This window comes from Chelonoidis abingdonii, chromosome 5 (assembly GCF_003597395.2).
Source record: "Chelonoidis abingdonii isolate Lonesome George chromosome 5, CheloAbing_2.0, whole genome shotgun sequence".
Classification (NCBI taxonomy): Eukaryota; Metazoa; Chordata; order Testudines; family Testudinidae; genus Chelonoidis; species Chelonoidis abingdonii.
The window spans coordinates 111,455,612-111,477,044 of record NC_133773.1 but is presented as its reverse complement, the minus strand read 5'-3'; the positions used below and the strand labels follow the sequence as shown (position 1 = coordinate 111,477,044).

Here is a 21,433-nt window from a genome sequence, read left to right as displayed (position 1 = left end):
AACTGTCTACAGCAAAGTGATGTTCCAAGAGTCTGTGTGATTAAATTGGAGACAAGAGCAGCTCAGAATTCAATAAATCTAACCCAGCGCCATACTAGATTAGACAGCTAGAGTAACCTTTTACATTTTGGGGAGGGTGTTTGAGGTTGAGATGTTGTGGACTAGGCCCAGAAGCCTCAAGTTCCTTCAACACTCCTCCCAGGAAAGGAGCAGTAGAGAGGTCCTCCAAGTGGGTTAGAGTGGCTGCAGGGGAGGCAGCCAATGAGAGAGGCTGCAGCCAATCAGGACTCAGCCGGCCCAGATAAAAGGAACTGCAGGGCCAGAGTGAGTTCAGTCTGCTGGTAGGGACTGGGGGAGCAAGAGGTGCTCCTTGGCTGGCTGCAGGGGCTGAGAGGAATGGACAGATCAGTTGCTGGCAGTGACTTGGGGAGCCCAAGAATAGCTCTTGGCTGGCTGTTGGAACTAAACAAGTAGTTATCTGCAAGGACCAGGAGAGCAAGGAAGGAGCTTCTGGCTTGCTGCTGGGACTCAACTAAGATGGGCTATGGGCCAGGGAAACATAGAGCAGCAATTAGTAAATGGACACAGAGCAGTGGGTGGGACCAGTTCCCCCCACCACTAGCCACTGAGAGGAAGTAGCTATGCCTTAAGGAAGAGAATTAGAACTGCGGCACCCCAGAGAAGTGGGGAGCTGTGGTCAGTGAACTGTGGGCTCAGCAGGAAAGCCAGGGTCACTGAGGACTCTAGGAGCGGTAATGAGTCCCCAGGAAGATGCCCTTGGGGACTTAAGTCTGGAGTAGGAGCCTTGCAATCTAGCCAGACCAAACCAGGGTACCATAGGGAGGGCTGCAGGACACTGGAGACATTTTGGATTGTGTACCCTGGAAGGAGTTTGTTTAATTTCGCATATGGACTGTGCATGACTCAGACAGAGGGAGTGCAGCGACTGGGCGACTAGTGGAGGAAATTGAGAAAAAACTGCAGCATGCGCACACACTCGATGATCAGGGGATGCTCACGAGAGGTGAGTGCACCCCATTACGGAGGTTGCCGGAATTCTCTAAATCACTAAAAAAAAATCTGATGGCCTCTAAAGGAAAGCTAAACCAAATTTTTGTGTAATACCGCAGGTTTCAATGTTAGGCTCTGAGCTGTGAAATGCTAATAAAGAGAAATGATCAGATAACAAATGGTCCATACATTGATCCAGTGAATACTAGATACTTTGTAACTAAGGCTAAGACTTCGTCATACATATTTTTAGTAAAAGTCATGGGGGAAGGGGATGGGATAGCTCAGTGGTTTGAGCATTGGCCGGCTAAGCCCAGGATTGTGCATTCAATCCTTGAGGGGGCCATTTAGGGAACTGGGGTAAAAATCTGCCTGGGGATTGGTCCTGCTTTGAGCAGAGGGTTGGACTAGATGCCCTCCTGAGGTCCCTTCCAACCCTGATACTCTATGATTCTATGACAAGTCACGGGCAATAAAGAAAAATTCATGGAAGCCCATGACCCGTCTGGACTTTTACTAAAAATACGCATGACAAAATGGGCAGCTGCAGGCTTCCCACCTCACCCAGAGGTGGTGGGCTCAGAACTGCAGGTTCCCCCCCATCATTGACAGCTCCAATCTTGGGGCAACCCCACTGGACACAGCAGCTCTTGCTCCGGGGCACTCCTGCGCTCTGGGGCTGGGAGGTGTGCGGCTCATTACATGGATTCTGTGACTTCTGTGATAAAGTCGTAGCCCTGTTGCAGTTGGGAAGCAGATTTCTGTAAATCTTATTTTCGCTGAAGATCTTGATTGAAGTTATGTTAAAACTGTTTCACAAAAGATAGAGAAGTGCAAATTACCTGATTAAACATATACAGGACTCGAGTAACATCATTTGCATATTGGCACCGAGAATAGTCCTCCTCTGCCCAGAATCCTCCTCTGTCGCATCTGCGCCAAGCTCTTCTCTCATCCTGAGAGTTGCCAGGATATATCCCACTGCCAGCAGAGTAACGAGTACACAGTAGGTATGCAGTAATGCCTGCCAATGTTCTAGGCCACCTACAGAGTTGAAGGCAAAAGATTAAACAAATTTACATGACAAGTGTAAAAAATAGAGTAAATAAAAGAATTAAGCACTATGGCACCAAATAAAAGACACTTCAGAATGAAATATCCGCAATCTATTTAAAAGGCCACATTGGCTAACCTTTGGTATTTTCAGGCAATTTGTACCTGAATTTATTAACAAAAATGAGTTCCAATGTCAGTATTCTATTGTTTCTATTCTTTCATCAGTCTGCACACTGGAGAGAAAGAAAAGTTACATAAAAATGCATTAGGAAAGATTGCAATTTTGCTCTAAATGGGAATTTGCTCAACTTTTGTGGCAAGACTTCCAGATTAAGTGTTCTATAATTGGATGTTACATATACTATGAGATGTTCTGCAGCATTTCTACTTGTCCTGCTCACATGTGTCAGTGTAACTCAGATTTACTCCATCTGTCTGCTGATTCTCAGCTGCAGATATCAACAGGAGACAGTTCAAACTGAGCAGAAAGCAACTGGAGCAGCATCATATATCTACAACACAATTTTGATGTTCTCGTATCACACCATTTTCTGCTGTCAGAGTGAATAGACATTAATTTTCATGTGAGAACCTCTCATCTACATTGACAAGGAAAAGGAAGAAAAAAGGTTTATTTGGAAGGAAACAGATGTTCTACACCCATATTTGGTTTGTGACCATGCACCCCCCAAACAAAATTCTCTATCTCTAACCTTTACTTTCTTTATAAAAGCATAAAACAAATAGGATAATGCAGAAAAAAATGAAATGGCAACATTTCATTGCACTGATTAGTCACTCAGCATCTCAAAAAAGGAGTTCAAATGATATTCTAAAATACACAGTTAAACAGTTAGGCTACTTAGCATATTTCCATCAATATGAACAATGTAAGATTTAAAAACCATGAAAAATATCTGGCACGTCAAATACGTCAAAGACATCAACCAAACACATAAACTTAATTAAAGCATAGTCCCCTTCTTGAGAATGAGCAACTGAAGTTTCTCTTGCCACCTCTACTTTTCTACCTAGTAAGCAAATAGGATTAAAGCAAGCTTTCCTTGAAAAGAATTAGGAATTAGCAGACTGATAAACAAGGACTGTTTTGGTTTTCAAACAATTTGAAACCCAGCCATTTTCCCCTAAAGCAGGTAAAAAAAGTAATATTTTAGACTTGAACTTTTAGTTCAGTACATGATTACATATTTAATTACAACTATATCTGGTTTAAGATCATCTCAAAATATGTCTAAATTTGAAAGGTACATTTCTGTGTCTGAAGAAGGAATAGAATGAACACACTAGAGGGGATTCCACAAAAACAGGAGGAGGTGGAATTTGAGGATCATTATGGCTGTAGTCTTCATTTTCACTGGTAACACAGAAGAGTGACATTAGCTTCTGTCGCACATTGAAGGTCTTCTGTATCATCAAATTCCTACTTCTCTTCAAAGGTCACCTTCCAGGCTTTTCAGTGATGGGCAAGCAGATTTAAGAGCTGAAAAACAAGCGTCTACCCTCGCACACTTGGAAGAAGTTATAGCAGGTTTAGGTGGAGACCTGACTGGAGCAACCCATAAATGGGTGAGGACTTGATAGTTGGTATCACTGTTGGCCATGGTATCAAAAAAGAACCCCAAAGCAAGTAAGAAGTCCAAAGGGGAAAACTGTATCAGTTGTCAGAGTACATCAAAATAGGAGAGGGGGCTCTTCAATTTCAGTAGCTGTCAGAGGTCTCAACATTATGTGGTAATGAAGTGTTGCATCATTTTATGGTGACATGATGCAGTGTGGGAAAGAGGACAAGACTATATTTGTATATTGTGGCCATTGCTACAGTAGCCAAGACCCAATAGGGACAAGAGAAGAAATTTATCTTAAAGAAATTCATTTCCCCAATAGCAGGCCTGTAACCACCCACACAAATGTGGGCATCCATCAACATTCATGCAATGTGTGGAGCTGTTTAGAGTTGTTTCTCATTCCCACCTCCATTTCTATAAATGCCATCATTTAGACTTAATCAGGATGGAAAACACTTTAAAAGCAGTGGTTCTCCAAGTGCCGTGTAAGCCTCCTTAGGGGGCAAGGAGGAACATTCAAGGGGGCCTGCAGCAGGGACAGTCCCCACTGGGGGCAGGGAGAAAGTACCACACTTCCAGTCCTGCTCTGCCCCCCGCCCAGCTCCGTCTCCATCCCCACTCTACCCTCATTCCCTCTCTGCCCCCAGACCAGCTCCAGCTCTAGCCCCAGCTCTGACCTCATCCCCAGGTTCTGCTCCCAACTCTGCATTCAGCCCAAGCTCCACTTCTAAGGAAGCCTTGGGTATGCAGTAATAGAAAGAGTGTGTGTGTGTGGGAGGGGGAGGTTATGGACAGATTCTGCTACTGGTAAGGGAGGCAGGACTGAAAAAGTTGGAGCAACACTGCTTTAAAGGGATTGAGTAATGGGTAAAGGATGTACTTTAAAATCCTGGATGTACTTGCCCACATTCTGGAACATATGATGACATTCCAAAAAATATATTTTATGCAAGAAGAGCATATTACTTCTCCTTTCCTTCTGGAGAGGAATGGAAACCAACAAGAAGACAAACATCTTTCTTTAGACAGGGGGGATTCCCATCTGTGACACCTGTATTTCTTCCACCAGGTGGTTCCAATGAACAAGAAGGCTGGGAACTCCAAGAGTTCCTTAGCCAAGCATTAAGATCCTCCTTACGCTCTCTAGTTCAGAGTCTACTGTCTGGTAAGTCTGTATCACACTAGATAAGGAGAAAGGGGAACGCCTCTAAAATCTTTTAGCAGATCAAACCTTTACTGGGAGTGTAACCCCAGAATTTAACATTACTGCAGTCCAGCCATTTGTGTGTGTCCGGCCATTGCTAGCTGAAAATAAAATACCACATAACTAGGAATCATCTTAGGCTCAGAAAGGCAAGGTTAAACAGCTGCACGTTTGCAGTTCTGCTAATCAGAATGTGAAGACAGGACAGAGTTAATGGACCATAAGAATGGAAGGAATGTTTGGATAGTCAACCTTGGTTAAGTGCCCCAACAGATTGGCAGAGGCCCTGGAGGTTTTTCACCTTCCTCTGCAGCATGGGGCATGGGTCACTTGCTGGAGGATTCTCTGCAGCTTGAGGTCTTCAAACCACAATCTGAAGACTTCAATAACTCAGACATAGCTTAGGGGTTTGTTATAGAAGTGGATAGGTAAGATTCTGTGGCCTGCATTGTGCAGGAGGTCAGACTAGATGATCATAATGGTCCCTTCTGACCATAAGGTCTATGAGTCTATATACTTTTATTGTTATAAATAGAAATGCTTGAATGATAAGAGATAATGAATAGTTTGCTGAAACTAGGAGAATTGGTGACCTACTAGGTTACTATGGTGACCCACGAGGAGTCACTATGAGTGATGCGTTCTGTTAGCTATAAAAGATTAGGAGAAAGTATACACTTTGGAGCTGTCTGAGGAAACTTTTCTTTGGGCAAGGATCTAGCACCTAAACTCCCCAGCATTTGAATGGAAGGAGGGTTCATGGAAGGAGGGTTGCTGATTCCTCAAAGCTATCTCAGACTTTGGGTAAATATAAATGTCTGGAATGCTCTGAACCTATTGTGAAAGCATTATGTATGTGTGTGCTTGAGACCTAATAAAAAAGTAGTTTTAAATAAAAGCACTCTTGTTGTACCAATCATTTATCAGACGGAAGAGCTGTGTCCTCACTGATTTATTCCTGACATCGCCTTGAAAGGAACAGTTAAGTTACCACTGCTTTGTGTTCTGAGAACCTTGGGTAACAGTGTGTGAGAACTGGAAGCCTCCCAAGAGGGAGAATAGGCTCTCCCAGCCATCTTAGATCTACACTTGCAATTGAGTTATAGGAGAGCCAACAGACTGAGCTTTTGATTCTCTCTCTGATGAAATCAAGGCAGGACATGCAGGCCCTCTGATCTTAGCCTCTTTTGTGAAAAACGTGCTACTAGTCATGGAGGGCTTACCTGCAGCAAAGCCAGCAAGCGGAAATGAAAGTTTTATTGCACCTTTAATTTTCTAGTCACCCTGGAGTAGGTGCATCTTTCTCTACTTATCCAATAGCTAACAAGCATATTGGAACAACCACACTGTTCGTTTTTAATAAGATTCCTTAAAAAAGTCATTTATTGCTAAAAAGAGATGACAGCATAAAGGTTGAAATTACAATTTTTAAAAAATGAACTGTCACAAAACAGAATTTAAAATAGGAAAAGTGGATTCTATTTTATGAGCTTGTGTGTCTTCTTTCCCTCAAAATGAAATTAAAATATTTACAAATGTAAACTACAATCCTCACACAAAACCGAATGTAAACAACTCTCAAAATCTGTTTATAATAATATATTCTGATTTAATGATCTAATATTTAGGTACTTTTAAAAAAAGTAATATTTAGGTTACCATCTTATAAATCCAGTGGGCCAGTCAGTCTTCAGATTTTTCATTTTTGGCAATTTTCAAACCAAGTTATCTTTTATATTCAAAATATATGAATAGCTGAAGGATTTATTGAAACAGAAAAGCTGGTATATATTTTGATATACATATGATTTACGTTTAATAGTTATGAGTAGTAACTTACTTCAAGGTTTTTAGTTGAATAAGACATATTAAACAATACCTACTCATGTAAAAGTTGTATTTATGAAGACTATGTTTAACTGGTCTTCATTAATTCACAGGTCAACCAAACTACCGCTAAATGAACCAAATATAAATATTCCTCTACCCTATCCTGCATATGCTATTTTTTGACTGGGCAAGAGCTGCACTTCAGGTTGTCTACTTCACTGTTGAAACAAATTCAAAGCAGAAACAACCAGCCAATTCCAACTATATCCTATCTGACTAAACTAAAAACTATAAAAGTAAATTCACCTAGGAATATTTACAGCCATCTGCTCAGAATAATTTCCTCTTTGAGTCAAAGCCTGATTTCCATATAGTCTCAAAGGTGAAAAATTCCCCTATTATTACTGTTTCAGTACTACAAATGGAAGTCTGCTATAGTAAGCCCAGCTATAGTGAACCCCCTGATAGAATGAGAATTTTCTGAAACTCTATTTCCTTCCAGCGAATTCCAGAGGGGCAAAATCCTATTACAGTGAACAATCACTGAGCAGCACAGGTTAATTTAATGGAATACACTTTAAAATAAGCCTTTACCATCTGTTTCTACCTCTAATGGCAAACCAGAAAGGAAAAATTCACAATTGTATCATTAAAAAAAACCATAAGTGATTTAAATGACTGTGTATGTTCTTTAATGAATACAGCTTGCATCTGTTCAATTTTCTTCACCTTTCAGAGTCAAGACAGGAAGTAAACTCCTATTCCCCAATATAACACATTTCCCCTAACCAACAGAAATCACTATAAGAGGAAGATTTTTACTGTGCTCCTTTATTTTCACATTACACCATTATAATTGAATTTATCAGTAATTCCATTATGGAGCTTGACCATACAAAGTATCCTTCAGACCAACACTTATGTCTCAAACTATGAATTTTAGCTCAGTGAAAGTACTTTTAGACATTATAAAAATGCAGCAGAAGTTTTAGTTTGAGAAATACAAATAAATCCCTTTTCCCCTAGTCAAAACATAAGCTAGTTTTAAGATTTTTTTAAAAAATAGTTTGGCACTTAGTCCTTTATATGTATCTCTACTTTCTAATTTTTTTAAATTGACAAGTACAACAAAAGAGTTTCCTATATGCTTGCATGACTGTTGCTATTTTGGGAGTCAGTGTAAACCCTTAACTAGCAAATATTAACAATGAAATAAACAGGTTTATTGACTGAGTCTTGCAGGACTTCAGCACAGAACTGGGAAACAAAGTAAGACAGTGACTCAACTGAAGGGAGTAGTGGGGAAGAAGAGAGGCTAAGGAACATTAAAGTAAAGTAACAGTTCCTTCCCCCAATATAAAAGTTAAAAAAGCTCCCAGCTCTCAAATTTCATTATGTATTTCATCACGAAGGATGAAGACAAGGGAAAGAGGATGACAGGGAAAAGTGAGCTAATTGCAGAGCAACACTCAACGAAAAGGATCTGATGCATCCAAACAATACCGCTGAAAATGTGAGAAAGGGGAGGTTACTTACTTGTAACTAGAGGCTCTTTTGAGATGTGTAGTCCCTATCTGCATTCCAAAGAGGGTTATCAGCATGCACCTGGAGCTTTTCAAAGTAGTAGTGTCCATCAGTTCGTGCATAGAATCATAGAATATCAAGGTTGGGAGGGACCTCAGGAGGTCATCTAATCCAACGCCCTGCTCCAAGCAGAACCAATCCCCAGATAGATTTTTTTGCCCCAGATGCCTAAATGGCCCCCTCAAGGATTAAACTCACAGCCCTGACTTTAGCAGGCCAATGTGCGCTCTTGCACTGCCTCATGGTTTCACCCAAGGCGATAAAGGGTAGGGCAGACTGACATCTTCGGTTCCTTCTCTACCGCACATCTACCAGTAGAGGGGAAGGAGAGTGGGATTGGAATACAGATAGGGATCACATATCTTGACGAACCTCCAGTTACAAGTAAGTAACCTCCCCTTTTTCTTTGAGTGGTGGTTCCTCTTGTATTTCACTGAGTGTGATTAACAAGCAGTATCCTAGCTAGGAAGAGGGGTGAGGAAGAGTACGGAACCGTGGAACAGAGGACTGCTGCACCAAACGAGGCGTCCATGCAGAATCATGCACTAGATCATAATGAGAAGAAAAGGTGTGTATTGAACTCCACGTGGCCGCCTTACATATGTCCGCAAGGGGCATGTTGTGAAGTGCGGCGGTAGCTGATGCTTGTGCTCTCATGGAATGGGGCCATCTCAATAATTGATAGTAGAGCGCAATGCACCCTAAGGCCCGCTTTGAGATTCTCTGGGTGGAGATGGCCTACCTTTTAATTCTCTCTGCTATGGCAATAAATATTCTAGGAGAATTCCAGAAAGGCTTTGTCCTTTGTAGATAAAAGACCAGAGCCCTATGGCCATCAAGGGTGTAAAGCCACCATTCCTCATTTGAGGCATGTGGGTTGGGAAAGAAGGTTGGCAAATGTATGGGTTGGTTGAGGTGGAAGTCAGAAACCACTTTCGGTAGAAATTTGGGATGCAAGCACAGTGAAACTTTGTCCTTATGAAACATGGTGAAAAGGGGGTTTGCCATCATGGCTCCCAGTTTGCCAATCCTTCTTGCAGAGGTGAAAGAAACCAGGAACGGAACATTAATGGAAAAAAAAGAGAGGGGGCAGGAGGCCAGGAGTTCAAAGGGAGAGTTCATAAATGACGTAAGAATGAGGTTGACGTCCCACTGAGGAGTGACAGGCTGAATGGGTTGGTATTTACATACAAGGCCCTTCCAGAATCAGGTAGTCAAAAAGTGACTGTCAGATAAAGTGGCTGTGGAGCTGAGTGTCTGAGTCTACCATTGTGTTGTGTGAGCAGTTCTGGAAAAGTCAGGAGCAGATGTTTCAACATGCAGAGAAGCAGAGGAAACCAGAACTGGTGAGGCCAGAATGGAGCGATCAGGATAACCCAGAGTTTGTGACGGACACCTGGCAAAAGCAGTAGGGGAGGGAAAGCATAGTTGATCCAGTCCAACCAATCAACGACCAGGGTGTCGCTCTGCAACTGGGCATTGGGTCCCTCCCTTGAGCGGTACTGAATGCACTTGGTGTTGGTCTGAGATGCAAAGAGGTCCCTGACAGGAGCTCCCCATTGACCAAAAATGTCCATTACCACGCCGCACAATTCACATTCATGGTGAATTGCAAAGTTCCTGTGGAGATCAGCAGCTATCATGTTCTGGGTCCCTGGTAGGTAGGCCAGCCACCAACAAGAAGATACTGTAAGCAATGCACCATTTCCAGAGGCACACTGATTCCAAGCACACCACTGGAACCTTGTGCCTTCTTGCTCATTTATATAGTAAACTGTAGTTTTCAGACACGACGAGAGCATGATCAGAATGGATGGATGGTAAAAATATACGGCATGCCTTGCATACCGTCCAAAGTTCTAGGATCTTGATATGCATCCTATCTTCATGAGTGGTCTAAGTTCTTTGTATCATGTGATCTCCCACGTGGGCTCTCCAGCTGTCAAGCAATGCATCTGTTATGACTGTCACACTCATTGAGGTCTGGAGGAAGGGCTGACTGCATCAAACTTGGAGCAGGACTGTCCACAATCAGAGGAAGATGACTTCTGTTGGGACGGTGAGAACAGCGTCCATGGGTTGGTGCATGGAGGAGCAGATACCTTACAGCTATATCTGTAGACATCAGAAGCACAGATGAGCAAAGGTCGTGACGTACGTGCATGCTGCCATGTGGCTGAGGGAAAAGCAAGTTCTGGCTGAGACTGAGGGATTGGATGTCACTGAAGGAATCAGGTCCAGTAAGGTTTGGAACCTGACTTTTGGCAGATAAGTACATGCGGAGGTTGCATCAATGAGTGCTCCACTGAGCTCCTGGGACCGTGTAGGGTGCAAAGTTGATTTTTCAACGTTCACACTTACCCCTAGGTAGGAGAGGAGTAGAAGGAGCTGGGATGTCAATACATTAAACTTCCTTTCTGGATTGCACCGCCAACAGCCAATCATTTAAGTAAGGGAAAACAAGGACTCCTTGCCATCCCAGACATGCCGCTATCACAGAAAAAACTCTTCTGAAGACTCGTGGAGCAATGGTATGTCTGAATGAGAGGACCCTGTATTGGAAGTCTAGCAGACCACCGTGAACTTCAGGAACTGTCTGTGGGTTGAGTGGATATTAACATGGAAGTAGACGTCCTGCATAATCGAAAGCCATAAACCACATGCATTTTTTTAGCTAGGGAATGACAGCCATAAGTGTGACCACACACAATTTAAGGTTGCGAACTGAATGGTTAAGGCGGCGGAAATCCAAGATGGGTCTCCATCTCCCTTGCTTCTCAAGCACCAGAAAATATTTGGAGTAGAACCCTGTGCCCTGAAAGCCTGCAGGGACTGGATCCACTGCTCCCCTCTGCAGGAGGGAGATCATGTGACGTTGCACTCCATAATGCTTTATGGAAATATGCTTATGAATGTATATATGACATAACTGGAATATATGCCATGTAATATATCTCTGCAAAGGTTATGGTCTACTGAATATATTCGTCCTATTTGTATTTGTGTATCATTTTTGTATTCAAAGTTATGAATATTGGCTATGTATTAGTTTGATTTGTAATACCCTTAGTAAGGCATTTGGTCAGCTTCTTAAGAAAGTATCAGAGGGGTAGCCGTGTTAGTCTAGATCTGTAAAAGCGGAAAAGAGTCCTGTGGCACCTTATAGACTAACAGACATTTTGGAGCATGAGCTTTCGTGGGTGAATACCCACTTTGTCGGATGCATGTTGTGAAAATTTCCAGGGGCAGGTATATATATGCAAGCAAGAAGCAGGCTAGAGATAATGAGGTTAGTTCAATCAGGGAGAATATGGCCCTCTTCTAGCAGCATATATATACCTATCCCTGGAAATTTCCACTACATGCATCCGACGAAGTGGGTATTCACCCACAAAAGCTCATGCTCCAAAATGTCTGTCAGTCTATAAGGTGCCACAGGACTCTTTGTTGCTTCTTAAGAAAGGAATTTGAAAGTTAAGTGCCCAATCAAGAAACACTTAACGAACAATGGACCTTGGAAAACTCCAATCCACATAAGAAGTCTACCTGGAGACGTTCAAGGAAGCATGTGAACAATGGCTCCCACCTGTAAAGTTCTGAGTCATGCATGGACACGTTACTTGCCCATGTGACTCCAAAACTCCATCTTGTAGCAGAGATTCTACACAGGGGGAAGGAAGGGTGACCACCCACAAGAGAAAGTCTATTTAAACCCCTGGAAGACCCATCCACTTTGTCCTCAGCTCGTTCAAGAGATAGCCTCTCCACTCCAACGGATACCTGAAAGAAACTGGAAGAAAGAACAGTAACTACAAGGCTGAGAGTGATTGCTGGACCCAGACCAGAAGGAGGCTAGTCTGTAAAAGAGGAACATCTCTGAGGGTGAGATTTTATCTGTATTCAGGTTTTCTTACTGTATTCGGCTTAGACTTGCGTGTTTTATTTTATTTTGCTTGGTAATTAATTTTGTTCTGTCTGTTATTACTTGGAACCACTTAAATCCTACTTTTATATTTAATAAAATCATTTTTTACTTATTAACTAACCCAGAGTATGTATTAATACTGGGGATGGGCCGGCAAACTGCTGTGCATATCTCTCTATTAGTGTTATAGAGGGTGAACGATTTATGAGTTTACCCTGTATAAGCTTTATATAGGGTGAAACAAGATTAATTTGGGGTTTGGACCCCACTGGGAGTTGGGTACTTGAATGCTGGAGACAAGAACACTTTTAAGCTGTTTTCAGTTAAGCCTGCAGCTTTTGGGGGACATTGTTCAAACCTGGGTTTGTGTTTGTAGCAGGCTAGCGTGTCTGGCACAACCAGGCAGGATTCTAAAGTCCCACGCTGCCAGGGAAAATGGGCTCAGGGGTAGTCTCATCACATCAGATGGCAGTCCCATAGGGGGTTTCTGTGATCCAACCCAACACAGACCACCTCCAGGATAAGAATACTGTCGGGAAACTGATCAGAACGGGGGATGTAAAGGAGGTGGTGTCAAACTTTATCATATAGCTGTGTCAAATGACATCCAGAACCCACTTGTCCATTGTTATAGCACTCCATGCTGGCAGAAAGAGTTTGAGATGGCCTTTGAAATGAGTGTTTGGCAAGAGGATAGGGCTACTAAATTGAAGGCTCTCTAGATGCACTTAGAAATATCACTTACCCGAAAACTGGGTGTGCTATGCAGAGGATTGCACTGGTGGACCAGGCAGATGAGATCTGTAGACCTTAAGGTGCTTCTGTAGAGGTTAATAAGCCTGTTGGTGGTAGATCTGGGGAGTTTTATAGCATTGCACAGGCAGGGGGTGGTAAAATTTTCATTTAGGCACTGGTATATAAATGCTTAGGGATTGTAGAGTGGCTCCAGAGCCTTTCAGTGAGTGTAAGAAATCATCTGTCTTCTGGCTGACGAGGTGAGAATCATCAAAAGGGAGATCCTCAACTGTGCTCTGTGCCTCTCTAGACAAGTCTGACGAATGTAACCAGGATTCCCTCCTCATGAGGATTCCAGTCATTACTGTACATGAGGATGTGTCTGCGGAATCAATCACGGCCTGAAGTATGGTCCTAGAGACGAACTTGCTCTCCTCCAAAATAGCCTGAAGTAGTTTATCTGCAAAAATCTGCCATCTGCCCAAAGCTCAAAAAGTCATATTTGGCCATCAGTGCTAGGTAGTTTGAGATATGGAACTGGAGGCTGGCCAAGGTAAAGACCTTTCTACCCATAAAGGTCTAACCTCTTGCCCATCTTTGTCAGAGGAAGTGGAGTGGAAGCTGTTTGGCCTGCTCTGTATCAGCCTAGATCACCAGGGAATTAGGCAGAGAATAGGAGAACAGAAACTCAGACCTCCTTGGTGGCAGGGGGAGGGAGAGGTACATAGAACCTCTTTTTGGCCCCCTTCGGGGTGGATCGCACGTGGCCAGGATAGGCCACACAGTGCATGTCGGTTGGAGAATGGCATAATTGATCGAAAGGGTCACTCTGGCTGATATTGATGCATGCAAGATGTCTTCTAGTTGTTACTGACTGTCCTGCACCTCCCTCCAATGGGATCTGAAGAACAATTGTTATTCTCCTGAAATTGACAGTAGTCATCTGGGGGAAAAGGAGGGCATTGATGACACAGCTTCGTCTGGGGACAACGAGGGGAACCTCTCCAGATCTGCTGGCACTGTAGGAGCTGGGCTGACTGGAGTATTGTCCAGCCCGGTTCCAGACATCCACTCAACAAAGGATGGGGCAGTGAGACAGAGGATTCCTTCCAGGTTGAGTGAGATGGTTCTGAAGGTGAATATTAGGGGCACAACTCCAATCTGGCCAACCTGGTTGATCCTGCAGTTGTTGCAGCAACGCTCCCATCCCCAGACACGGGTGCTGGGGGAGAGAGGGTTGGCAGGAAACTGCCGAAACAGCACCACGAAGTCCTTAATGCTATAAAAATGACCATGAACACTAAAATTACTACAAAAATCAGTAAAATATTAACTTGTGCAAGAATAAAAACAGTTTTCCTAGGAAGTTTGGAAAGTACATCACCAGCAAGAGAAAAGCAGAAGCTCCGACTTGGATCGAGCGATGGTGAGAAGGAACTCAAGACGTGGTTGGTCTGCCCCGCCCTTTATTACCTTGGGCGAAACCATGATGCAATGCAAGGGCGGAGGCATGGACCATCAGACACTCCAGCTCCGGGTGCATTGTGCATGTGCATAACCCTCAGTGGAATACAATAGGGACAATCACTTGAAGGAGAATCTGAGAAGACCCTTTCTGCAAGCTTACACAGGGATGGTCGCAGTATCGCCAGAGTGCAAGTGTATTAGAGTAAGCCTTTCAACTACAAAATAATTTTAAAAAGGGAAGGTTGAGATTTAAAATCAATCCAAAAGGTAGAAAGTCAGATACATTAGACATCATGGGTGAAATCTGGTTCCACTGAAGTCGATGGCAAAACTCCAAAACTCCAAAATTTCATCCCAAAATGGATTAATGAGGCTAACTAAAAGTATTTCCTCATACTTATATACCGGAGGTTTGATTCCTATCAGCGTTCACTTTGCACTCTCTGTCAGCAGCTGGGCCAAAGCCGGGGAAGCTAATGATACAACCAGCAGACCAGATTCAGTGATGAATCCTGGTGAAAAATGTAAGGTCTTTTAGATTAGAGGTTCTCTAACTGGGGAGCGTGCCCTGGAGGATGCTGAATATATTTGGGGGCTTTAGGGAGGAAGGGGAAAAAAGAAAAAAACCTTACTGTGCACATTTTACCCACAGCAACGAATAACCAGCAAAGCAAATTACTCCAGACATATCAGGTCCTCAGATAGCATGGTGCATTTGACTCTAGATGGCACCATGCATTTTGATGGATTTCTGTTAAGCTTGCATAGCATTATACAAAGTCATTGCCATCTGTACATTAATCAGTTTGCTACAATGTGGTGTGTATATTTAATTGAAGATAGAAGAGGATCAATAACTGTCTCAAGCATCCAACCCAGGATGGAAATGCTCTGCTCCAAAAAGCATTATTACTCTAGTAACAACAGTGTGATGCAACTAAGCAGTATCTCACTTAAAATTCACAGAACTGTATAACTGAATAGCTCTGTTTGAATCAATGCTTTACTGTTTTTAATATTTAGTGAGTTGCATTTTTTTTAATCTTCATACGTACTTATGCGGTGGGAGCATAAACTACTATAGAAAAAAAGAAGGGGGACATGATCAAATAAGTTTGAGTACCACTGTTTTTGAATGCCTATAAAGAAGTTAGATACAAGCTACAAAGTGCTCCAACTTAGTGATGGGGGGTGGGATAATAGGAAAGAGGTTTACAAAAGAAAAACAATACAAGGAAGTACCTTCTAAGCCAGCACAAGTAAATGAATCATAAGAGAGATTGCTCTTTTTCATAAGAAAAACTGCTATAAATGTAAGAAAACTAACAGCAATAGAAGAGAGACATGCTAACAACATTTTGTTTCTCACTGGGAACTACTGCAGTAAGGTGCAAAAGAGAAGTTAGAAAAAGAATTACCTTACATATAGGGAATCTAATTGTGATAGCTGGTACCGCCAGAAGTAATGTGTTGTTAGAGTGACCAGCAGCAAAGAGATCAGAAAAGGGAAAACAGGTGAAAAGATACATAAGTAAAGAATAAAAACAATAACCAACACAATGGAAAACTAGAGCAGCCACTGGCTGTACAAACAATTCTAAAAAGGAGATGGCACTCATTACAATTATTGAACTATTTAACCCATATTGCACAAATCCTTTAGATATTTCATAATATTGCTGTAGTGATTTCATATATGGAAGACAATGAAAAACTTGAAGTAAAATACTAATATTGAAGAAAAACCCTGTACTAGACTGCGTTCCAAGTTTAAGTTACAAGCCACCTCAAAAACTCTGTTCAGCTATATTTACATATTTAGAATATCACACTGTCAATTTCTTTTCTAAAGGATTCGTGCAATATGGGTTAAAAGGCACCAATATTTCACAATATTACTGCTTACATTTCTGTTGGCCACATTCTAATTTAGTAGAATTAGAAATGTGAGAACTCATTACATCTTATGCAGGAGCACACACCAGTAAGGCGCCTTTCAGCATAATCTCCTAATTGAAAAGCAGAATCAAACAGACAACACTTCTTCATGAAACAAATTTGCTGTCACCAACCTGAAATCTCCTTTATTGTTGACAACCCTCTCTGGAAGGCAATACTGTGCAGAGCTCTCTAACACTACAATGTCTACAGCTCTTGTATTATTCCCACGTCTGGTTTGCACATGACAACCCCAGTTGCCAGTGGATCCAGCTTGAATATTTGAGATAGTCAAGGCGCTATGAAGACAAAAAAAAAATTATTGAACTTCAGCAAAATGTATGAAAAGCATTTATTAAAAGATTAATAGTGCTCAGAAAGACCATAGAAGAAGCAGCTCAGTAATGTGTCTGTGAAGGCCTTACAAAAACTGGGGACCAACTACCCATGATCCCAAGAACTAGTAATTTAACTGTGGCAGAGATCTAATAACTTATGTAATCCATCACCCTACCAAGGCAGAACTGTTTGCTATAGTTACAGACAGGTAAAACTGAGTTTTAAGTTAGCTGGAAGCCATACAAAAATTCAAAATGAAAATTTTGGTTTGAGTTGATCTGAATACAAAAATTGCAAAAAAAAATTGTAGTGAGTTGAAAATATCTGTTTTAGGTCTAACAAACTGACTGAGGAGGAGGGGAGGTGGTAGTTTCATAAGAGAGAGAGTTACTTACCTGTATTGTAATTGTTGTCCCTCCAGGTGTGGGTGCAGACGTGTTTTCCACTCAGATGTGCGTTCACTCAGTGCACCAAAGCCAGAGAACTTTGCCTAATGCTACTTATGGGGTAGCGCTCGCTATTTAAGAGCAGAGCTACCCTGACCGCCGCGTCCCTGTCCCCCCCGCACAGTTCCTTTGTATTGAATGTCAAGAATAGAGACTCCGATGCAGAGGACGGAAGGTGGGTCATGGAATACACATCTGTAGTCACATCTTGAAGACCACCACTCACTTACAATACAGGCAGTGAGTGTCTTTTCTTCTTCTAGGGTTTGCAGAAGTATATTCCACGCAGGTGACTGACAAGCAGCACTCAAGAGCTGGGACTCAAAGTATACTTAAAAATGACTGCAGCAGGACCACCTTCTAAAACTTTGCATCTGACCTAGACACAGCAGAAATTGCATAGTGACCAGTAAAATAAAGTATGCAGACAGACCAGGAAGCAGGCCTGCAAGTGTCCAAAGCTGAAATATCATTGAGGCATGCTATCAACGTTGCTTTGGCCCTCATCAAATGCGCCCGCAGTCTCTGTGGAGGCATGATTGGAGCTACTCCATATGCTGATGTAACACAGGAAGTTTACTGGGAGTTCCTTTGAGACCTTTTCCACTCTGCTTAACCAGAGCACCTTGTCCAGTTCTAGGCGAACACTTCATCCAGTTCTCTGGGATCCAAAAATTACAATTCAACTCCAGATTTTGTCACTCTGGTTCGTTTATTTGGCATACAGCAAAGCTATGCTTAGTTGATCAGACTCAAGTATATGGGTTGGGTTTTGGGCATACCACACACCCAAATTTACACAGAAAACCTCTTCCTTTATATACATCTACATATGACATTGCATCAGACATTTTGGGATTGGTTTGGTTTCTTTAAAGGAACCAAACCCTGTGCAGCATGCCCTGTCCAAATGCAAACGGATGGACATCATACCAAATGAACTAAAGGTAAAAAATCCACTGCTATCTACATACTACACAGACCACAGTGAGAGATTATGCCATACACTATCAAAGAAACTGAGGAACCACCTGATCAGCATCCTATACAGCAAACAGGAAAACATCAAAAAAGAGCTCTCCAACCTGGAGACTTTCATTAATAACCAAACTTCCATAAAAACGGACTTCACTAAAATAAGACAGGAGATCTACAGCACTCACTTCACCTCTCTACAAAGGAAAAAGGACTGTAAGCTGTCTAAACTCCTACCTGACACATGGGGCCACAACCGTGGTACCCCTAACCCACCCAGCAATATTGTCAATCTATCCAACTACACACTCAGCCCAGAAGAAAAGTCTGTCCTATCTCGGGGACTCTCTTTCTGCCCTGCCACCCCCACCAACATGATACAGTTCTGTGGCGATCTGGAAGCATACTTTCGCCGTCTGCGACTCAAAGAATACTTCCAGGACAACACTGAACAGTGCACTGATACACAGGTACCCACCCACCAACAGCACAAGAAGAAGAACTCCACATGGACTCCTCCTGAGGGTCGAAATGACAGTCTGGACCTATACATTGAATGCTTCCGCCGACGTGCACAGGCAGAAATCGTGGAAAAACAACACCGCTTGCCTCATAACCTAAGTCGTGCAGAACGCAATGCCATCCACAGCCTCAGAAACCACCCTGACATTATCATCAAAGAGGCTGATAAAGGAGGTGCTGTTGTCATCATGAACAGGTCTGACTACCAAAAGGAGGCCGCCAGACAACTCTCCAATACCAAATTCTACAGGCCACTTCCCTCAGATCCCACTGAGGAATACACTAAGAAACTGCACCATCTACTCAGGACACTCCCTACACTAACACCAGAACAAATCAACATACCCTTAGAGCCCCGACCAGGGTTATTCTATCTACTACCCAAGATCCACAAACCCGGAAATCCTGGACGCCCCATCATCTCGGGCATTGGCACTCTCACTGAAGGACTGTCTGGATATGTGGACTCTCTACTCAGACCCTATGCCACCAGCACTCCCAGCTATCTCCGTGACACCACTGATTTCCTGAGGAAACTACAACGCATTGGTCACCTCCCAGAAAACACCATCCTAGCCACCATGGATGTAGAGGCTCTCTACACAAACATCCCACACACAGATGGAATACAAGCTGTTAGGAACAGTATCCCTGATGATGCCACAGCACAACTGGCTGCTGAGCTCTGTGCCTTTATACTCACACACAACTATTTCAAGTTTGATGACAATATATATCTCCAGATCAGTGGCACTGCTATGGGCACCCGCATGGCCCCACAATACGCCAATATTTTTATGGCTGACCTGGAACAACGCTTCCTCAGCTCTCGTCCACTCACGCCCCTTCTCTACCTACGCTACATTGATGACATCTTCATCATCTGGACCCATGGGAAGGAGACTCTAGAAAAATTCCACCACGATTTCAACAACTTCCACCCCACCATCAACCTCAGCCTGGACCAATCTACACGGGAGGTCCACTTTCTAGACACCACGGTGCAAATAAGTGATGGTCACATTAACACCACCCTATATCGAAAACCTACCGACCGCTATGCCTACCTTCATGCCTCCAGCTTCCATCCCGGGCACATCACACGATCCATTGTCTACAGCCAAGCACTGAGGTACAACCGCATCTGCTCTAACCCCTCAGACAGAGACCAACACCTACAAAATCTCCACCAAGCATTCTCAAAACTACAATACCCGCACGAGGAAATTAGGAAACAGATCAACAGAGCCAGACGTGTACCCAGAAGCCTCCTACTGCAAGACAAACCCAAGAAAGAAACCAACAGGACTCCACTGGCCATCACATACAGCCCCCAGCTAAAACCCCTCCAACGCATCATCAGGGATCTACAACCCATCCTGGACAATGATCCCACACTTTCACAGGTCTTGGGTGGCAGGCCAATCCTTGCCCACAGACAACCTGCCAACCTGAAACGTATTCTCACCAGCAACTGCACACCGTACCATAGTAACTCTAGCTCAGGCACCAATCCATGCAACAAACCTCGATGCCAACTCTGCCCACATATCTACACCAGCGACACCATCACAGGACCTAACCAGATCAGCCATACCATCACTGGTTCATTCACCTGCACGTCCACCAATGTAATATACGCCATCATATGCCAGCAATGCCCCTCTGCTATGTACATCGGCCAAACTGGACAGTCACTACGGAAAAGGATAAATGGACACAAATCAGATATCAGGAATGGCAATATACAAAAACCTGTAGGAGAGCACTTCAACCTCCCTGGCCACACTATAGCAGACCTTAAGGTGGCCATCCTGCAGCAAAAAAACTTCAGGACCAGACTTCAAAGAGAAACTGCTGAGCTTCAGTTCATCTGCAAATTTGACACCATCAGCTCTGGACTAAACAAAGACTGTGAATGGCTTGCCAATTACAGAACCAGTTTCTCCTCCCTTGGTTTTCACACCTTATCTGCTAGAACAGGGCCTCATCCTCCCTGATTGAACTAACCTCGTTATCTCTAGCTTGCTTGCTAGCATATATATACCTGCCCCTGGAAATTTCCACTACATGCATCTGACGAAGTGGGTATTCACCCACGAAAGCTCATGCTCCAAAACGTCTGTTAGTCTACAAGGTGCCACAGGATTCTTTGCTGCTTTTACAGATCCAGACTAACACGGCTACCCCTCTGATACTTGATGCCCTGTCCATGCATTGTTCACACTCAACCTGCTATTTATCTCATCATTCCTAATTTATCTTGTCCATTGCTAATAAATGGTTCCATGGGTGTTCTCTCAGGCCTTAAATAACCAGGGGAGGGGCTGGAGGCACAGAGCATGAGCACTGCTCTGAGAAATACCACTAGGCAGGGTTCTCTGGCTTTGATGTCCTGGGTATGCGCATATCTGAGTGGAATATACATCTGCAACCACTCAAAGAAAAACATTTAGCCTAGTGGTTAGGGCACTCACGTGAGACATGGGAGATGCGAGTTCAACTACCCCCGTCCCACGAGTGTAGAAGGGATTTGAACTTGCATTTCCCTTACTACGTAAGAGCGTGCTATAGGCACTGGTATGTGGGAAATTCTGGTGTGGGTCTCAGCCTCTCCTGTTGAAGCTGTATAAATAATTAAATGGTCACTGAAGCAGAGACTTGAATTTCAGTGCCTTAACCACCAGGTTATATAGGGTCAGTCACACACTCTCTGGCCTAATGATTATTCACCATCATAATGACTATGTATTGCCATTATGTAATACTGTCCAACAGAGGGCATTTCTTCCAAACCCTCACTATTGTAGTTTAT

General features: G+C 43.1%; 1 protein-coding gene across 7 annotated transcripts in view; it reads right to left on the bottom strand.

The window, feature by feature from the left end:
• Positions 1 to 21,433, bottom strand: part of ADGRA3 (adhesion G protein-coupled receptor A3) — a 117,667-nt gene that overhangs the window by 39,719 nt on the left and 56,515 nt on the right. For all 7 annotated transcript variants that reach the window (XM_032795552.2, XM_032795545.2, XM_032795548.2 and 4 more), the window contains 2 exons: positions 16,471 to 16,635; positions 1,854 to 2,055 (listed from right to left, as the gene is read on the bottom strand). In XM_032795552.2, the coding sequence (XP_032651443.1) occupies positions 1,854 to 2,055; positions 16,471 to 16,635 (367 nt within the window). The remainder of the gene's footprint in view (positions 1 to 1,853; positions 2,056 to 16,470; positions 16,636 to 21,433) is intronic.